This window comes from Neolamprologus multifasciatus, chromosome 1 (assembly GCF_963576455.1).
Source record: "Neolamprologus multifasciatus chromosome 1, fNeoMul1.2, whole genome shotgun sequence".
Lineage (NCBI taxonomy): Eukaryota > Metazoa > Chordata > Actinopteri > Cichliformes > Cichlidae > Neolamprologus > Neolamprologus multifasciatus.
The window spans coordinates 3,556,971-3,575,297 of record NC_140439.1 but is presented as its reverse complement, the minus strand read 5'-3'; the positions used below and the strand labels follow the sequence as shown (position 1 = coordinate 3,575,297).

Genomic DNA, 18,327 nt, shown 5'->3' with positions numbered 1-18,327 from the left:
GTGGCAGTTCCTACAGTCTGTGAGGAACAGTGTTTTTATCTGTGGGAAGTGGACTATATGGTGTTTTAGTAGGCAAACTGTGACGATCCATTCCTGTATGAACACTAATTACAAACGCATGTGCTTTGCTTTCTGAGTGAGCGCAGCCTTGGCTGTTGGGGTTGAAGATCTGTTCATGGATGAGCCTCTGGGGCCCTCTGGTGGAGAAAAGGCAAACAGTGACACGAGATGATGAAGAAACACGTATTAATAACACAATTAGAGTCATGTGATTGAATACAAACAGCAGTGGCATCAGCTTTATTTCAGACACTGGCAGTCAGAAGGAAAGCTACGTGTGTCTCCTTCCTTATACAAAAGTAATCACGCCACATATTTGACTTGGCGGACTTTTACGCCTTTCTGACAGGACGCCCGAAGGACTTGTGTCTCCTCCACATATTTACACTGTGAAGCCACGAGTGTAAATATTGGCAGTTACACATGCAGAGGCAAACGAGTGACATGTTCAAGGTCATGTATTTCTTACAGTCTATGTCCTGCAGACGAAAGTGAAATACCAGGGTCAGATATCAGTTATATTGTTGGACATATAAGGTGGTTTTTCCACCACATTTTAGAGGAAATGTGGTACATTTGACTCCAGAAGTCATGTGACAGCTTAAGTGTTACATTTTTGATTAGAATGAGCTTTAATAAAAGTCAAATCTCAGGTGATGATGTGTGACAAACTGACTGAAAATACACTCAGGGTGGGAACGAGCTGCAGATCGAAAGGAGTGAGGCACCGGGTGTGGAAGGAAATACTTTTAAAATAAAACAGGAAATAAATAACATATAAAAGTCCTAATAAAATCCAACATCATGGCAGTAAATTTACATTAAATATGGCACAAACATAAAATGGTATTGTAGACAAAAGATGCAATGTCTCGTCTTCTTCTTCGTTTTGTTGCAGTCGCTGGAGTGAACAGCGCCCCCTCTGTTTCTACTCCCTAATGCCAGCGTTATTAAGGCAAACATCGTTGACTGGTAGGTTTGTCTGCTCCGTCTGTGAGGTCACACCGGTCTGCTGGATGAACTGCTGCAAGTTACATTGCCTCAGCTCTTTGTTCAGCTCCTCAATAATCTCCAGCCTGTCCTAGAAGACACAACAGGTATTATATTACCGGAGAACATTGTATCCACGAGCTGATATATCTTACTGTTCTTCAGGGCGGCATCGTTGCCTCCGCTACTAAAAATACAGCAGCACATCTTTAGTTACACCTTCGCACCAAATGAGACACATTTCAAAAGAATTTAGGGATGACCTGTCCTCCTCCCTCCCTGGAAGGCATTGCAAATGCTCAGTACCATCCCAGAGCCAGAAGTATCATCCAAGACCTGTTTGACCTGCTGCCCTCAGCAGGCACTGCAGTCGTCACCAGCTTCTTTCCTAAAACGCTGTTTGGAATCAACTCAACATCCAAAATCCACATGGCTCTTATGCAACTTTTACAGTCTGCAGTATAGGGATGGGTACCGGTATCCGGTGCCATGATGGCACAGGTTCTGACATAAACGGTAGTAACCAGACCGAAAAGCAGCGCACATTTCGGTGCTTTTTTTTCCTGAGCTGTGATACACTTTGGATTCTAGCCAATCATTTTACGTTTCCGAGGATAGTAGGCGGGGCCAGGTGCGTACGTTCTTTTAGAGCAGAGCTACAGATTAAAAATGCCCAAGGCGAAGCGGTCAAAAGTCTGGCTGTACTTCACAGCAAAAGATGCAAACTCAGCAGCTGCAACAAGTGCTTTAAGCTGATACTGTGATACTGTCAAAGGAGGTAACACCTCGAATCTGGTGAAACACCTGGTGACGCATAGCGTTTTTTTTTAAAAGCCGAGAAATGCGCCGTATTTGATAGCTTGCTGCGAGACCTCACACCGAGCACATCTACTGCGGGTGTGGTGCCTGTTATCGGACCTGGAGTTAGCAACATCCCCCAAAAACCCGAAGAGGAGAGTCCTGGCCCCTAGCCCTGCCAGTGTAGCAGAAATGATGAGGATGATGATGCAGCAGCAGCCGTTCTTCTCTGCGTGAGTAGCTTAATGTTGTTCGTGTGTAATTTACGTTGAGTAGGCTAACCACGTTATTACATTAATGCATGTAAGGTGAACTAGCAAACACCATCATAGCTACATGCGGCTGTCTTCTTGTTTGATGGCAGATACTCCCTTCACCCTGGACAAAAAGGCTAAAATGACCAAAGAAAAAGTGGAAAACAGTTAAACATGAGAGGTTTTTGGACAAAGTTTTTGTTTTTTCCATTGTTTAAGCTGCTTCCAGCCAAGAGTGACACCATATATGCCCCATAGCTGCAGAAAAGGCTAACATTGTTATCTTTTTACAAAAAAACAGCTGAACATGAGAGGTTTTTGGACCACTTTTGTGTTCTCCATTCTTTAAGCACCGGCACCATTTCAAAAGTACCGGTTTGGCACCGGTATCAGATAAAACCTAAACGATACCCATCCCTACTGCAGTAACATCACTGGTTTAATAACTAAAATTTTCAGCTCAACAGTCAGTTTCTTAACATTATACTGATCAATTAAAACTTTTCCTTCATTTGAGTTAATTAAAGTCCTTCGTTTTTGTCATCAGTGGCTCCACAGAGTACTTCTTAATACATTCGACCAACATACAAACAAACTCCTGGGAGAGTTGTGTCAGAGAGGGAATGTGGTGTAAAACACATGCCCACATTGAATTTGCAGATTAACCCTTTTGTTTTTTGGTTAACACCGAGTACTTTGCAAATGTGTTGATTACTGCTTAAAAGTATTATTTCAGTGCTCTCATTTCCACTGTTTCAGTTTCCGTGTGTCTGATCTCACCTCGTTACCGGGTGTGGTGAGGATTATTGGAAAAGTGTGATCCTTTCCAGGCGATTATTCATGCATTCAGAAAAAGGCAGGAGGACGGAGGATCAATGCAAAGACCAACAAAAACCTGTCTGTCAGCTTTTGTCTGGGTGGTTTTCCACAGCATCGGCTCCTCCCCACTGGGTGGAGTCTTTGTTGTTCCTCACCTGATGGCAATCATACCGGCAGTATTTATGACCTGCGCACTCAACTGGTCTTTGCCAGATTATCTGCCAACTTTACATCTGAAACCCACCTACTAAGCTCTCCTGGATACAAGTTTGCAGCCGCCGGTAATCTCTCTCTTTTTTCAAACTGCCAGTCTCTCCTGCCTGCCTCCCTGCTCCACACAACCCCCACCTGCAAGCTTTGCCCTGGCCAGCCACAGTTTCCCCTGCCCAGTCCCTGCACCCAGTTATCCCTGCCATCTAGTCATAGTCATAGTATTTTCTCTCGCCTCAGACGTCTAGTTTATGTTCCTTAATTCTAGTCTGAAATTTCTGTTAGCCTCTGAGCATTGTAAATAAAGACTCTTTCTGTTACACCGCACCTCTAGCCTCTAGAGTTTGAAACTGCACTTGAGTCCATCCCATTTCCACGGGCCACTGTGCCATGACAGCTTTAGCCTGCACTTTTCATTTACAGTGTCTTTTGCCAGTTGGGCGTGTCTGGAAAGTTTCAAGTGTGCAGTGGCAAATTTTTCTCATGTCAGCTATAATATCACGCAGCATTATGTATCATACTTTTCTTTCATTTCATCATCTCATATTAGCTCTATAATGGATCCAGCTAATATGAACCCTGATGCAGCACATCTTCCCTAAAGCTGCAGAAACAAGTCTTACAGTAGTTTTTGCGAGATCAACCCTTCAGTTCAGGTAGAGATGATTGAAGAATTATACCTTTACCCTTTCCTCAGCCGTTTCCACCTCCTGCTGTAACTCAGCCAGTCTTACATCAAGTTCTTCTCCTAGCTGCAGGCGGTTGTGGAGCTCCTGCTTCAGGGACTGCAGGGACTCGTCTTGCTGTGCTGTCAGAGAACTTTGCGTTTGGACTCTGACTTGCAGGTCCTCTTCTAGATGTGCAGAACGGGTTTGCAGTGTAGTGATTTTGTAACTTTGATCGTTTATGGATGAACGAATCTGATCCAGGCGCCTGTGCAGACCTGTTGATAACAGTGTTAATGGTTTTTGTTTTAGAAATGCACCAAAAATGTTGGGAATGTAAACAGATATGAGCACATACCTTGTTCTCTTTCCATCTCTGCCTGTAATGCTTTCTCCCAGTCCTCCGTCTGCATCAGCTCTACCTCATTCTGTCTCACTCTCCACTGCAGTTCCTCCAGTTCTTCAGCCAGAGTTACTTCAGGAGACGACCACTTCTGCTCCCATAACTCAGTCTCTCTTTCCAGATCTTGAAGCTGAATCTCCAGATCCTGTAGTCTTCTCTGTTGCTGCAGAATATTCCTAAACACCTCGTCTTTGGGGTAAGAAGGATTTGTCTTCATGGAGTTCACAGGGTCTAGGAAAGATACCGGTGAGGCCCTCAGTTCTGGCGAGGATCTGGGAGATCGAGACCAGTCCTTCTTTGGTTTATTCCTTTTGGGAAGTGTTGAGGGACCCAGACTAAATGTCAGAGCCTTTTGTGGCTCTCTGCGTTTGAGGGGCTCTGGTTCTGAGGGTCTGGAAAGTGGAAGACGTCTCTTGTTGGCAGAGGTGTCTGGACCCTCGCTGAGGCTCGGGCCGGTCCTCCGCAGAATGAACTGGACCTCTGTGGCCAACTGGCCCAGTTGAGCCAAGTGCTGCAGTGGACAATCACCAGCAACCAAGTGTCTCTCATTCCCTCGTAACTTCAAAATGAGAACGTAACGACCTGTCTGACCTGAGCAGGGATACGTAAAGGCTTTTTAACTGATCAACATATGGCTAATAACATGAAATGCAAATATCAGCTGAATGTGGTGCAGAGTGTAATTTACATTTTTAGTCCTCCTAAAATGTCTGCATGTAACGTTTGTAGTTTGGTGTTCACGACTGCAAACACCAAACTAACACCATTCTGATAACAAAGTAATTCAGTGAGTGTAAAATGAGAATTTTCATTGTTAGTCAGACTGAGAGACTTACCGATTGCTTGTGCGAGAGCTATGACGACATCCTGACAGGAAGTGTTTAGTGATAGGCCACTAACAACTCTGACCACACCCTCCACCCACACCTTCAGCTCCATTGTTCACACGCAACACCAACTTTTACCTACAGGGTGACACATAAACACATCTGTAAACTACACCAATAAACAGTCAATACATTCTAAAAATAAACAGTTTGGCAGTAATGTTTGACTTCCACAAAGATTAAATGTATAAGTCTGCTGTCAGAAATACATACGGTAGCTTTGACCTTTATTTGCTACATCTGCTCATGAGGCAAAGTTGCAAACACTGAGCAAAGCTGATGAATGACAACTGCAGGTTTGTGTTTTATTGTGCTTAGAGTAGGCGGCACGGTGGTTAGCACTGTTGCTGCACAGCAAGAAGGTCCTGAGTTCAATTCCACCATCAGGTCTTTCTGTGTGGAGTTTGCATGTTCTCCCCGTGTTTGCGTGGGTTCCCTCCGGGTACTCTGGCTTCCTCCCACCGTCCAAAGACATGCAGCTTGTGGGGATAGGTTAATTGGATAATCCAAATTGTCACTAGGTGCGAATGAAAGTGAGTGCGAATGGTTGTCTGTCCCTGTGTGTTGGCCCTGCGACAGACTGGCGACCTGTCCAGGGGTGTACCTGGACAGGTACACCCCTGGACGCCCTATGACAGCTGGGATAGGCTCCAGCGCCCCCCGCGACCCTGAAAAGGATCAGCGGAAGTGAATGGATGAATGTGCTTAGAGTCTAATAAGTACAAATATCAACAGAACAATTTTCTACATTGTGTTCTACATTCAAAACTGTTCATAAAAATACTTCTAGCAGAATGATTAATCCATCAGGCATGCTCCCATCCATCCATCTGCAATATTACAATATTCAAAATATTGTAATATTTTTCTATATTTTTATGTATAAATATATTTTTGCACTATAGATTTCTTAAATTGCAGTTACACTAATCTAATTGTAGTTCCATTTATATTTTATAAGGAACATATGTAACCAATAAAAATAGCAAATCTGCCTTCTCCTATAATCTTTAGAGCACAAATTTATTTGTATGTATTAGAGATGGACCGAGCCGATATTACGTATCGGTCCGATACTGACCTAAATTACTGGATCGGATATCGGAGAGAAATAAAAAATGTAATCGATCCATTAAATAACAAAAAAGCACCTCACAAAACTTGCGACGCGGCGTAACTCGGCTCATAACCGTAGCACGTCGCAGCAGTGTGGTCACGTGATTGAGCGGCTGTGTGTATTTGTAGCGTCGCTACCAAACCAGCATTTCATCTCCGAGGAAGTTTTCCCAGAGAGAAGTAAAGCAAATGTGTAAGTTCATCTCTGAATGTTTGTAAAGCATTCCCACGTTAAGCTTAACAACCGATATATGGAGGACTGCCTCTCTCTCTCTCTCTCTCTCTCTCCTGCTGCTACTTCAATCATGAAACTGATCAATGATCAGCTGATCGGCTTTTCTGTCGTGAGTCTCTCTTCTTTGTTTTTGGCCCACTTCTCACCAGAAAGAGGAAACCAGCGGCTGAACAACAGCAGCACGTTTAAGCTTGATCAGCTGTTGTTAGAATTTATTTAATATTACTTTCTACACCAGGATCTTTTTCTACGTAGCTGACGGCTGGTAACTGTGCAGGGGCGGATCTAGCAAAGTTTAGCCAGGGGGGCCGATAGGGCATGAACAGGGAAAAGGGGGCACAAAGACATACTTTTCTTTCTTATTCTCATTTAAAATGTCGAGCTTTTAATAAATAATTATCTGAATCTTACACCCAAAGTTTTAATCTGATGTAAAATATATAGAAGTCCATTACTGTATATAGTAACTGTTAAGTCTAATATACCCTAGTAAGCTATAGGACTTTTTCCTTTGGGAAGATACCATCTGTGCAGTCTGCAGTTCTGTTGAAGAAAGATGTTGAATCTATTTAATTATTCTTGAAAAATAATTTATTTCTGTGCACTTTTTTCACCCTGCATCAAATTAAAGTTGATTACATCGATTAAGCATCATGAGGTGGAGGGTGGGGGGTGGTTCCCAATTTTTTTTTTTTTTTGCTGGGAGTTTGCAACCCTATTAGTTAGGTTGCTTAATATTTCTGCTAAGTACTCTTTAAAATACCAGAATAGGGAGGATGGAGCAGGTTTAAGTTTATTAGATTGATCAGTTTTGCTGAACTATGAAATATTTTGGGTGCAGTGTATTTTTTACATACAGGTATAACAGAATAGCTTTAGTGTTGTTGTTTATTTAAACTTGAGTATGACCTTATACAAAAAGCAGCAAGATATTTAAAAAAAACAGTTTTATTGATTAAAAAAAACACTATATCGGATTCATGTCGGTATCGGCAGATATCCAAATTTATGATATCGGTATTGGACATGAAAAAGTGGTATCGTGCCATCTCTAGTTTGTATCTATTCATGTATACAACATGTTGTATGTGTTTGGTGCTTTGTTTTTGTACCTGCTGAAGGTCTGTTTGACTGAAATGTTGGGATTTAATAAAATAATTGTAGGCACGATCTATTTTTCTCTCTGATGGACAATTAAAACACTACTTTTTGAAGTATATGAAATAACATACAAGTGGCTTAAGACAGATTAATATTCATTGTTACATATTTATTTTCTTATGGTTTATTTAAAGTTGTAAAATTACTTATTATTATTATTATTAGTACGTTTCACTATCAATAGTTGAACTTGATGGACAAAACTTTGCTGCCAGTCTTACAAAACTGTTGGAAATGATGCCAATTGTGTCCTGTTTGGAAGTTTTAGGTAGTCCCAAGTCACAAACAACAATCCTCAGAAAAATGATGTTGAATTTTATAAGCCAGCACTGGAGGTAACTAGAGGGGTCTGAGACTCTGAGAGGTGGAGTGCAGGAGTCTGTGGAGAGTGGGCAGGCAGGGTTGTGTCAGCGGGCTGCAGGAGGAGAAACAGGACGACTGTTCCTCCTGAAATCTTGGCTGGGAGCTGGAACCAATTTCACATGGACAAACTGATACCAACACTCGGGTTTTCTCACACACTCTGCAATTTTTTTCCAAGAACAATAACAACAACAAAGGCTTAGAAGAGCAGCCAGAAGAAGAGTAGCCTGTTTAAAAGTATCTGACTTATATAGCAAATAATTCTCTGTGTTTCCACTGACACTGAAAAGGCCAGTTTACACCCTAATGAGACATTCCTCTCATGCTCTAAGACAAATGTAGGAAATACAGACCATGTTGCTTTCACTTCCTATCACCTGGTGAATGGATGTGTTCGTATATAGCACTTTTTCTACTCGACCTGAGTATCTTGCCCTAACCCTAACCCATGCAGGAGCCAACAACCAACCACCTTTCGATTAGCAGATGACCAGCTCTGAGCTCTAGCCACCCCCGAACCCACCTGAATATTAGCATTTTAAATCATTCATTTAAAAATCCATCGTCAATAAGATCGACACAGACACTGTAAGCTTACCCAGATTGTTTCCTGAAAGCAGCTCATTTGAAATGTAATTGTTAAAAATGCACTCTTTCATGTTGATATTATACAAGTGGTGATCAACGCTGTCCCACTGCTTAGTAAAAGATTTAACTGAGTGTATACACTGTGGATCGGAGAAAAAAACAGCAAACTTGTGCACTCAGTTCTTTCTGTTTGCTGCACAATCCTGGAGAACAATTCAAAGACATCATTAAAAGCCCAAAGTTACCATGACATTTATGTCCATGATGTGTGTGTGTAAACTTATTCCCAGTTACAGTTGATGGAATTCTACTCAAACTGTTTGTTTGTATCTAATCAGATCAGGGAATCTTTTGCCTCGTAGCTTTTTGCGTCAGTCCTCCTCCATGCAGGTCGCTCAAAGACGTACTGTTCTCTAACCTTTCTTTCACCTCTCCATCCTACTTGCTTGGTTATCCAGTTGGTCTAGGCGGCCAATGTTTTTAAGACTCTGCCTGTTCCAGACTTGTTTACCACACTGCTCTGCAAACACTCAGAGCTCAGTCTTTGATCTGATGCACAATGTAAATTCTGGGACCTTGTATAAACAGGTGCAATGGTTTCTTAATTATGTGTAGAAAAAAACATCTAAATTATGACTGGTCATCTGTCTCTTTGCGTTAGCCCAGCAGTGGACTGGAGATCTATCCAGGCAAACTACCAAATGATTAATAATCCTGGTCCTATGTCTGTGAAGGCTCTCAGTCATCCAGGTCTAAGACACTTAGAAAGAAAAACGTCTGGACTTTTCCGTGAAGACGTTTCACCTCTCATCCGAGAAGCTTCTTCAGGTCTAAGAGCAACTGGTGAGGAGTCCCAGATTTTAAGCCCTATTGGGGTGTCCCCAAGAGGGACATCGTCCCCCTATTGATCCTCTACCCAATCACACGAGCCAAGATATGGAAAAAAAAAAAACAAAAAAAAAACGGGTGTAGGTCACAATCAGCGAAGGTTTTGGGACTCTCCACCAATTGCTCTTAGAACTGAAGAAGCTTCTCGGATGAGAGGTGAAACGTCTTCAAGGAAAAGTCCAGACGTTTTTCTTTCCAAGCTCCTTAGACATTCCTGGTCCGAGTAAAAAGGTGTACGGGTGGTTTGTCAAAGTAGTGTGTTGCTGTACCTCAACAGAAGCTGTTGTTTGACTGTTGTGGGAATATCTCTGTGATTCATTTTAAACGTATGACCAAGTGGAATATGAGGAGAATATTCCGCTGGCTAGTTTGTTGTTTCCATCAGTTCTTGACAAACTGCATATTAAATGGCCTGTATTTATATAGCGCTTTACTAGTCCCTAAGGACCCCAAAGCGCTTTACACATCCAGTCATCCACCCATTCACACACACATTCACACACTGGTGATGGCAGCTACATTGTAGCCACAGCCACCCTGGGCGCCACCGGGCCCTCTGACCACCACCAGGAGGCAACGGGTGAAGTGTCTCGCTCAAGGACACAATGACGAGACTGTCCGAGTCGGGGCTCGGCAACCTTCCGATTACAAGGCGAACTCCCAACTCTTTAATCCACAATCGCCCCTTAAAATGAGTAGCATGTAATGTTACTCCTCCCACTGTAACATTACATGCCAATAGTGTCAGTTCAGCCAGGAAATCCATAAAAAGTTAATGTCAGTATAGTCTTTTGTGTTGGGATTGTAATGAGACTGAAAAACCTTCAGGAGGTTTCTGGAGTGACAACAAATATTTTTGGTGAAAATGAGCCGATTTAGGATTGTTAATCCATCATCATCATCACCGATATTCTGTCACAGGTCAGTTAATTAGACAAAGACCAGCCTTGCAGCCAACAGTGGTGCTTCCTGGCACATTCAGTGAACATTAGAGGGTTTTTCCTGGCTAACGATGCAAATATACATGACTGGTGATTGATACAAAATTGAGTTCCTTACTTAAGACAAGTGTGATAAACTAAAGTGTAATCCATACTGGAGCCAGAGAGAGATTTTTTTTTAAACGACTCTATTCTTGTCATATTTTAGGTCAGGGGTGTCAAACTCAAATACACAGTGGGCCAAAATTCAAAACTGGAACAAGGCCGCGGGCTAACGTTAATATTTATTGAAAAAATAAATCTTCCTCCAGATTTAAGAATGCATCTCTTCTTATGGACTCAAACAAGTTTAGCTGAAAAACTGAATATGGAACAAGCAAAGCTTAATACTAAACAATATATATATTAGCTGTATAATACCAGTAGGCCAGCTCTAATAGTAATTTGGTATGGCTTTGCGGGCCAAATGTAATTAGGCTGTGGGCCAAATTTGGCCCGCGGGCCAGAGTTTGACACCTATGTTTTAGGGGAACCCTCAGAGTGAGCAGTTTAACATATGTGCATACTTACATTTCAAACAGGTGTTTGACGTGTGGGGAGGTTTGTGTTTGTGTCATGTGTTTGCTGGGAAAGACGCGCGGCCTCACTGAGCAGGAATGCAGCAGAACATGCTGACATTCCTGAAAGAGTCAGACTCCTCCCACACATACTCCAGTCTCTGTTTACTAAATTCCACTGCCCAGCATCAGTTTCAGTGTCACCATCATTAAGAAAACAGTAGGTGCTATAACGCCCTTAAAAATACCATGAAACTGATTTTCTTTATGTGGAAAATGCTGATTTTCACTTTTATAAGACAAATACATTTTCGTATCAGCCTCTGTGTTACCTTTTTACCTTTTTTTGTAATGATTGACATTAAATTTTAGCCCACATCCGAAGATTTTGTTCTTGATATAGGATTATTTTGGGGGTCTTTTCAAAGCTATTTTACTTAAGTTAACCAAATCACAGCTTTGTCTTTGATTTGATAAACATGACGGGACATTTTATGCAAAACAATTTCTAATGCACGGATACAGTTAAATAAAGGAAAAACATTTAGTAGCTGAGTGAGGTGCTAGTCTAAGGTGATCATTTCAGAGCCTGTTGGCACTCTCCTCGAGTCGGTAACCCTGCTGAAATGATGGAGCATCGTCCTTTCATAGATATTACCCCATTAGCTGTTTTGATGATGGTGCTGGACAGCACTGTCTAACTATAAATCTCCCACAGGTGTTCAATTTTGGGAGAGCTACACACTATAAAGGACATGCCAAATGATTCCCAGCAGTTTTCTCCTCATCGAACCGCTCAGTGAGCTTTTCTGTTAGTTTGTCTCTCATCTGTATTTCACTCTAATCTAAAACACTTTATGTGTGATGCTTTTTAATAATTCAAAACTGAGAGATAAGCAGAGACAAATGTTGTACACTTACCTTCTATTTCAGTTTCTCTCTGTTTCGCTGAAGGTCCCACGGCTGTCAGTCTGTGTCGTGGTCGGCCTGCTGAGCAGCTGAACGGCTGTGACTCAAACACACCTACAGACTCAGCTGAGGAGGAGGAGGAGGAGGAGGAGGAGTGCAGCTGTGGAATGCAGCTCTTCAGGGTGTGCTGCATGTAATGTGATGTCACTGTGAAAGTACTCGGAAGAAGTAAAGTGCATTTACTGTAGCGGATTTTTTTGTGCCACAATCATCCTGCAGGAAATCACCGGCCTTTGTTCTGAGCTTGTTATCTTTTTCTTTTCAGTCCTTTGTGAAAATGCCTCGAACCACCACTACAAGTCCTCACCTGACAGGTCCACCTGTGCTTACTCATTATTCACTTTTCCCCTAAATTCTACAGCCTGCATCTGCCTGATTTTAACAAAGTCATGTTAAACCCACAGCTTTGAGTTGCACTGGTGTGATCCTCAGTTACAGAGACAAAGTTTCAGTGCTTTTACTCCAGCCTGTGGCTCCAAGCAGTGATGTCACTGTGACGCTGAAACTGGGCTCCTCCCAAACTAAATAGGAGATAAAAACAGAGAGGACTGGCTCCTCCCACCAACTTGTTCTTTCTGCACATTTCCAACATTCCACCTCAAGGTGTTAGTCTCTCCTTTTCTCCTTTTCTCCTTTGCTCTGTTTCCTGCTCTGTGTTTCAGTGTGTTTCAAGTTTTATTGTCATGTACAGATGAACAGTGTAGCCACATTTATCCATAATGCATTTTCTCGTGCTCCTCAGCCTCACATGAGCATATAGAGAGTGCAGTTATATTACGAAGAAAATAACAGAATTTAGCAGTTGTAATAATAATGATAATAATAACAATGAAAATGAGAAAAGGAGAGAAAAAAAGTAATAAATATTAGAGAATTTAAGACCAGTTGGTATTTACAAGTTTGTACAGGAGTATTTACAGGTTGAAATTAGGGATGCAACGATACCAATTTTTACAAACCGATACGATACCGATACTTGGATCTGAGTACTTGCCGATACAGAGTACAAAAACCGATACTTCTACCACACACACACACACACACAAATGCAATGAATTGGAAGACAGGTTTTATTTTATTCTCTGCCGATAAAAAATTAAATCTTAATAAAAATGACCACAAAAAAATTTCAAGTGAAAAATAAGCACTTCTGTTAAATTATTGCAGAGTCTCCACATTGTAATTTAACAAAATATCACTGAACTATTGTCTCGAGCTTTCAGAATAATAAATAAACACTTCTGTTTGGAATAAAATAAATACTAATTAGGTTTGAGAATAAAATAAACTTTTAAATTATTGCAGAGTGTCCATATTGTAAACAAACAAACAAAATAACGAAAGTATTTGGCATTGACGAACAAACTCCTCATCTGCCCGTGGATCATCAGTCCACTGTGCCGTTAAACCGAGGACTGACATCGCGCACACACTGCTCGTCTTTACCTCTTTGGAAAGTTTTGGCACCATTATCTCCCTGATGTATGGGCAGCTGGGAATTTCATATCGCGGCTCGAGTATACTGAGAAGACGGTGCAATCCTATGTTTTCCACGGCCGGCATTGGCTGGTCATCCAGAGCGATAAAATGAGTCGAGTCTCTGTTATTTTAACTGCCCGTGGATTTTCTCTTGACATTTTCATCGCTTTTCCAAAACCTGAGTTAAAGTTGGCTGTTCCACACTGCTGACATTTTGTTTAGCCTAGCTACAGCAGCCTCCAGTTTCTCTTTTTTATCTGGAGCCGCCAGTCTCACTCGTCTAACCCTGTGCCTGTTTAGCGCGGGATGTCCCCCTAGTGGCCAATCTAAAAAACTACAACAGAAATGACAAGCCACCCTCTGATTAATGAAATAAGTTGGTATCGGTTCATGGTATCGGTTAACTTTTACGAGTATGAGTACACACACATTTTACAGTATCGGCCCCGAGACCCGATACCAGTATTGGTGCATCCCTAGTTGAAATGGTTTCGTATGCGTCCTTTCAATGCTGCTGGTTACAGCCGCAAACCAACAGCAAACATCAGCATCAGGATGAACATAAATGAAGCTGAAGTCGTGCTTCCATGTAGCGTTTCTTTTACTGAAGTTATTATTTTGTGTGGCCCTGCTGTATACCATTTATACGCTGACTTTATGAATTAAGTCTAAAGATCTCATTCAGTTAGACTGGAAATGTTGACAATGGGAGGAAACCAAGTAAAAGTCAGAGGGCCCGGTGGCGCCAGTGTCCGGCAGCCTCGCCTCTGTCAGTGCGCCCCAGGGTGGCTGTGGCTACAATGTAGCTTACATTACATTGTAACTACAATCGGAGAGTAACATGGAGTTAGTATCTTGCCCAAGGATGGCATGCATACTGGTGGAGCCTGGCATCGAACCACCAACCTTCCGGTTAGTAGCTGAGCTACAGCTATACATGTAGCTGCCATCACCAGTGTGTAAATGGGTGGATGACTGGTTGTGTAAAGCGCTTTGGGGTCCTTAGGGACTAGTAAAGCGCTATACAAATACAGGTCATTTACCATTTACCATAAAAGTCTTTCAATCTCTCATCAGGACAAACACAAACTCATTTGTAGTCAGGTCCCATTGAAGACTGTGCTCAAACGCAGAGGCCAGTGATTCATGTGAATTAACATCTTGACGTCTCCCTCGACTGGTAGAAAGATGAACTGGAAATATTACTTTTTATGGATGGACAGAGCTGCTCTTCAGCAGTGAAGCAGCACTGTGCCACGTACAGCCTTTTTAATCAGTCGGTGTTCAGTGGCTCATTTTACTCAAGGTTAAATCCGGTTAATCCAAAATTGCAGAAAAAAACGGGACAATGAAATCTTGCTAATGTTGTGTGAAATTGATGAACCGTTTATTTATTTCCCCAAATTAAATTTTTTATGCCTCGAGATCTCTTGGCCAATCCCATTTTTGATGTTTGTGTTACTGAGAAATGCCTTAGTAACCTGCCAAGTCCAGAACTCATCAAACACCAGTATCATAGAATATCAATGATACTGGTGATACTGTATCATACACCAGTATCATTCATCTGCCTTTTCATAATTCTACATCTATGAGTTCCTTAAATCCATAACCCTCCCCCATTCTTCTTATGATCAATTCAATATCTTTGAAAAACTTCATCTCAAGACGAATGATTTTGTCAGTTTGAAATCACGTGGACCTGATGGTTTCCCTGCTGAGCTCTGCAAACATTTCTAATAACTTTTTCCCTTCTATTTATAAGAACGACTTCAGAATGTAGATCCACTCAGCTGATTACTCGACACTGTCTCCTATAAATACAGACATTAAAATTCCAAGTAAGGGCTCAGCATCCAGATTAGATAAAGTGATTAAATTTGCCCTCTCACTCACCCTGACCAGACAGGTTTTATTAAAGGCTGACTATCTATCAGTGCTTGTAAACCCAACACTTTAATGCAGCTGTCCCACATTAGTCACTGTAACGTTATCATGTAGAAAAAGCATTCAACAGGGTTCACTGGAAATGTCTTTTTGCAACACTACAAACATTTGGGGAATCATTTATTAGCTGAATCAGGGCTCTTTGTATTTCCTCAGTGACCACCGTCACCATCAGTTAGTTCAGCGGTCCCCAACCCCCGGGCCTCGGACCGGTACCGGTCCGTGAGTCGTTTGGTACCGGGCCGCGAGAGTTGAGGCTCAGGTGTGAAATGTATAGTTTTCAGGGTTTTTATCGGTTTTCAGCGTTATTTTGTTATCGTTTTTATCGTTTACTCGGTTTTCCTGGGTCTTTTCACGTGTGTTATGAATAAATGTTCTTTTTTTCGGTACCGGTACTAGTTTTATTTTGTTGTATTTATCCACGACACCTTAAAGGCCAGTCTGTGAAAATATTGTCGGGCATAAACCGGTCCGTGGCGCAAAAAAGGTTGGAGACTGCTGAGTTAGTTGATAATTAGGGATGCAACGATACCAATTTTTTCAAACCGATACGATACCGATACTTGGATCTGAGTACTTGCCGATACAGAGTACAAAAAACGATACTTCTACCACACACACACACACACAAATACAATTAATTGGAAGACAGGTTTTATTTTATTCTCTGCCGATAAAAAATAAAATCTTAATAAAAATGACCACAAAAAAATTTCAAGTGAAAAATAAGCACTTCTGTTAAATTATTGCAGAGTCTCCACATTGTAATTTTACAAAATATCACTGAACTATTGGCACTGTCTCGAGCTTTCAGAATAATAAATAAACACTTCTGTTTGGAATAAAATAAATACAAATTAGGTTTGCGAATAAAATAAACTTTTAAATTATTGCAGAGTGTCCATATTGTAAACAAACAAACAAAATAATTATTATAAAATAAATAATAAAAAAAATAATAATTGGCTCCCTAGTGGCCAATCTAAAAAACTACAACAGAAATGACAAGCCACCCTCTGATTAATGAAATAAGTTGGTATCGGTTAACTTTTACGAGTATGAGTACACACACATTTTACAGTATCGGCCCCGGTATCGGTGCATCCCTATTGATAACATTCATAATATCTCACTCTTCACAGTGGGACCTTTTTCACTAGCAGCAGCAGCAGGAGTGAGATAAGTTAAGTTAAGTGAGATAAGATGGAAATATCAAACGTGTTCAAACAATCATTACACAACGCGTGTTTGTTTTATGACTCCATTTAGACAAACGTGATTTTGCAGCCCTAGTTTCTCTCACGAGGTTAATATTAAATATATCAGGATGAACTTTTCCTACAAGCTTACAATCTCACTCCATCGTGCCGAATAGTACAAGATGATTTCAGTCACTGCTCCAACCTTCCTGCCTCCCTTTATAAACAAACTGTAATAAAAATGTCACGCTTACCTAAAGTCCGTCATGTATCCACAGTAGAAAAACCTAAATCTCAAGCAGGTGTCCTGGTGCTGGGTTTGGTGAGCCAGTGTTTGTGTTTTTGATTTAATATTCTTTGATTGTTATTTGTGGTTCTTGATCTTAGTTCTCCGTCCCTCAGTGTTTAGTCTCAGCCCCGTGTTACTCTGTGTTCACGTCGAGTCACCCTTGTCTCTTTGTTCATCTCCTCTGCCTCCCCGGTCAGTCATATCCTCGTGTCTCAGTGTGAATAGCTCATGGTTCCTGTTTTACTTTGACAGTCTCGCGTGCCGTGTTTAGTGATTTCAGTTTTGCTTCCTCCCCGTCTCATTTTGTCAGATTAGTCCCAGCTGTGTTTCCTTCTCGTTTCTCATTCCCTCGTTATTTCTTTGTGTATTTAAGCCCTGTGTTTTCCTCTGCTCGTTGTCGCGTTGTCCCATATGTTGTGTATTCTTTGGTTTCATTCGCGGTCACCAGTTCTTAGCTTCTAGATTCCAGGTTTCTAGTTTCCTATTTTTCAGTTTTAGGCTACATTGTCACTGCGGGGAACGCCAGTGTATTTATGGAACGGACCCAAAAGCCGACACGGAGAACAAAACTAAGGTTTAACAATAGGCGAGCTTTTATTGTGGCTGAATATCATAAAAAACTAAGATCAAATATGAAAAGTGTGACAAAAACATGAACAAGAAGCTGGACTGGAGCGTGCAAAACAACGAGGGGAAACATGAGCATGAACCTGACCAGAAACCTGACGAGACAAAAGACGACCTGACAGAGGACTTAAATCCACAGGAGGGCAATGAGGGTAAACACCTGGGGAGACACAGCTGACACCAATGAACATGACCCCATAAGGGGAAGTAAAACTAAACACACACAACATGGAAACACCAGAGTCTCCAAAGTAAAACAGGAAACGTGGAGAGACGCAGACATGACGGGCCGGACAGGAAACATGACACACAACCAAGGAGAGATGAAACAAAAACACAAGAGCTTACTATCACAAACTTAACGTGATAAACTTAAAACGGTCACAGACCCAGCCCCCGCTTTCTTATTTCTGGTGTTTGAGTTGTGTCACACCTAGGGATGGGTATCGTTTAGGTTTTATCCGATACCGGTGCCAAACCGGTACTTTTGAAACGGTGCCGGTGCTTAAACGGTGCTTAAAGAATGGAGAACACAAAATTGGTCCAAAAACCTCTCATGTTCAGCTGTTTTTTTGTAAAAAGATAACAATGTTAGCCTTTTCTGCAGCTATGGGGCATATATGGTGTCACTCTTGGCTGGAAGCAGCTTAAACAATGGAAAAAACACAAACTTTGTCCAAAAACCTCTCATGTTTAACTGTTTCCCACTTTTTCTTTGGTCATTTTAGCCTTTTTGTCCAGGGTGAAGGGAGTATCTGACATCAAACAAGAAGACAGCTGCATGTAGCTATGATGGTGTTTGCTGTTCACCTTACATGCATTAATGTAATAACATGGTTAGCCTACTCAACGTAAATTACACACGAACAACATTAAGCTACT

At 41.5% G+C, this 18,327-nt stretch overlaps 1 protein-coding gene and 1 long non-coding RNA gene across 5 annotated transcripts in view; one reads left to right on the top strand and one right to left on the bottom strand.

The window, feature by feature from the left end:
- LOC146525131 (uncharacterized) overlaps positions 1–18,327 on the top strand; it is a 286,848-nt gene that overhangs the window by 44,041 nt on the left and 224,480 nt on the right. The gene's annotated exons all lie outside the window — the stretch shown is intronic.
- LOC146525134 (ras association domain-containing protein 8-like) lies at positions 312–12,734 on the bottom strand. Of its 4 annotated transcripts, none has more exons than XM_085161969.1 (5): positions 11,857–12,733; positions 5,036–5,164; positions 4,155–4,790; positions 3,818–4,074; positions 312–1,141 (listed from the first exon to the last, which is right to left on the bottom strand). In XM_085161969.1, the coding sequence occupies exons 2-5, from the start codon at positions 5,136–5,138 to the stop codon at positions 989–991; spliced, it is 1,149 nt and encodes a 382-aa protein (XP_085018095.1). In that variant the 5' UTR covers positions 5,139–5,164; positions 11,857–12,733; the 3' UTR covers positions 312–988. The 4 variants fall into 4 exon arrangements, with proteins under 4 accessions (XP_085018095.1, XP_085018084.1, XP_085018104.1 ...); XM_085161958.1 differs by having other exon boundaries at positions 3,812–4,074; positions 11,857–12,731; XM_085161978.1 differs by having other exon boundaries at positions 1,011–1,136; positions 3,812–4,074; positions 11,857–12,734.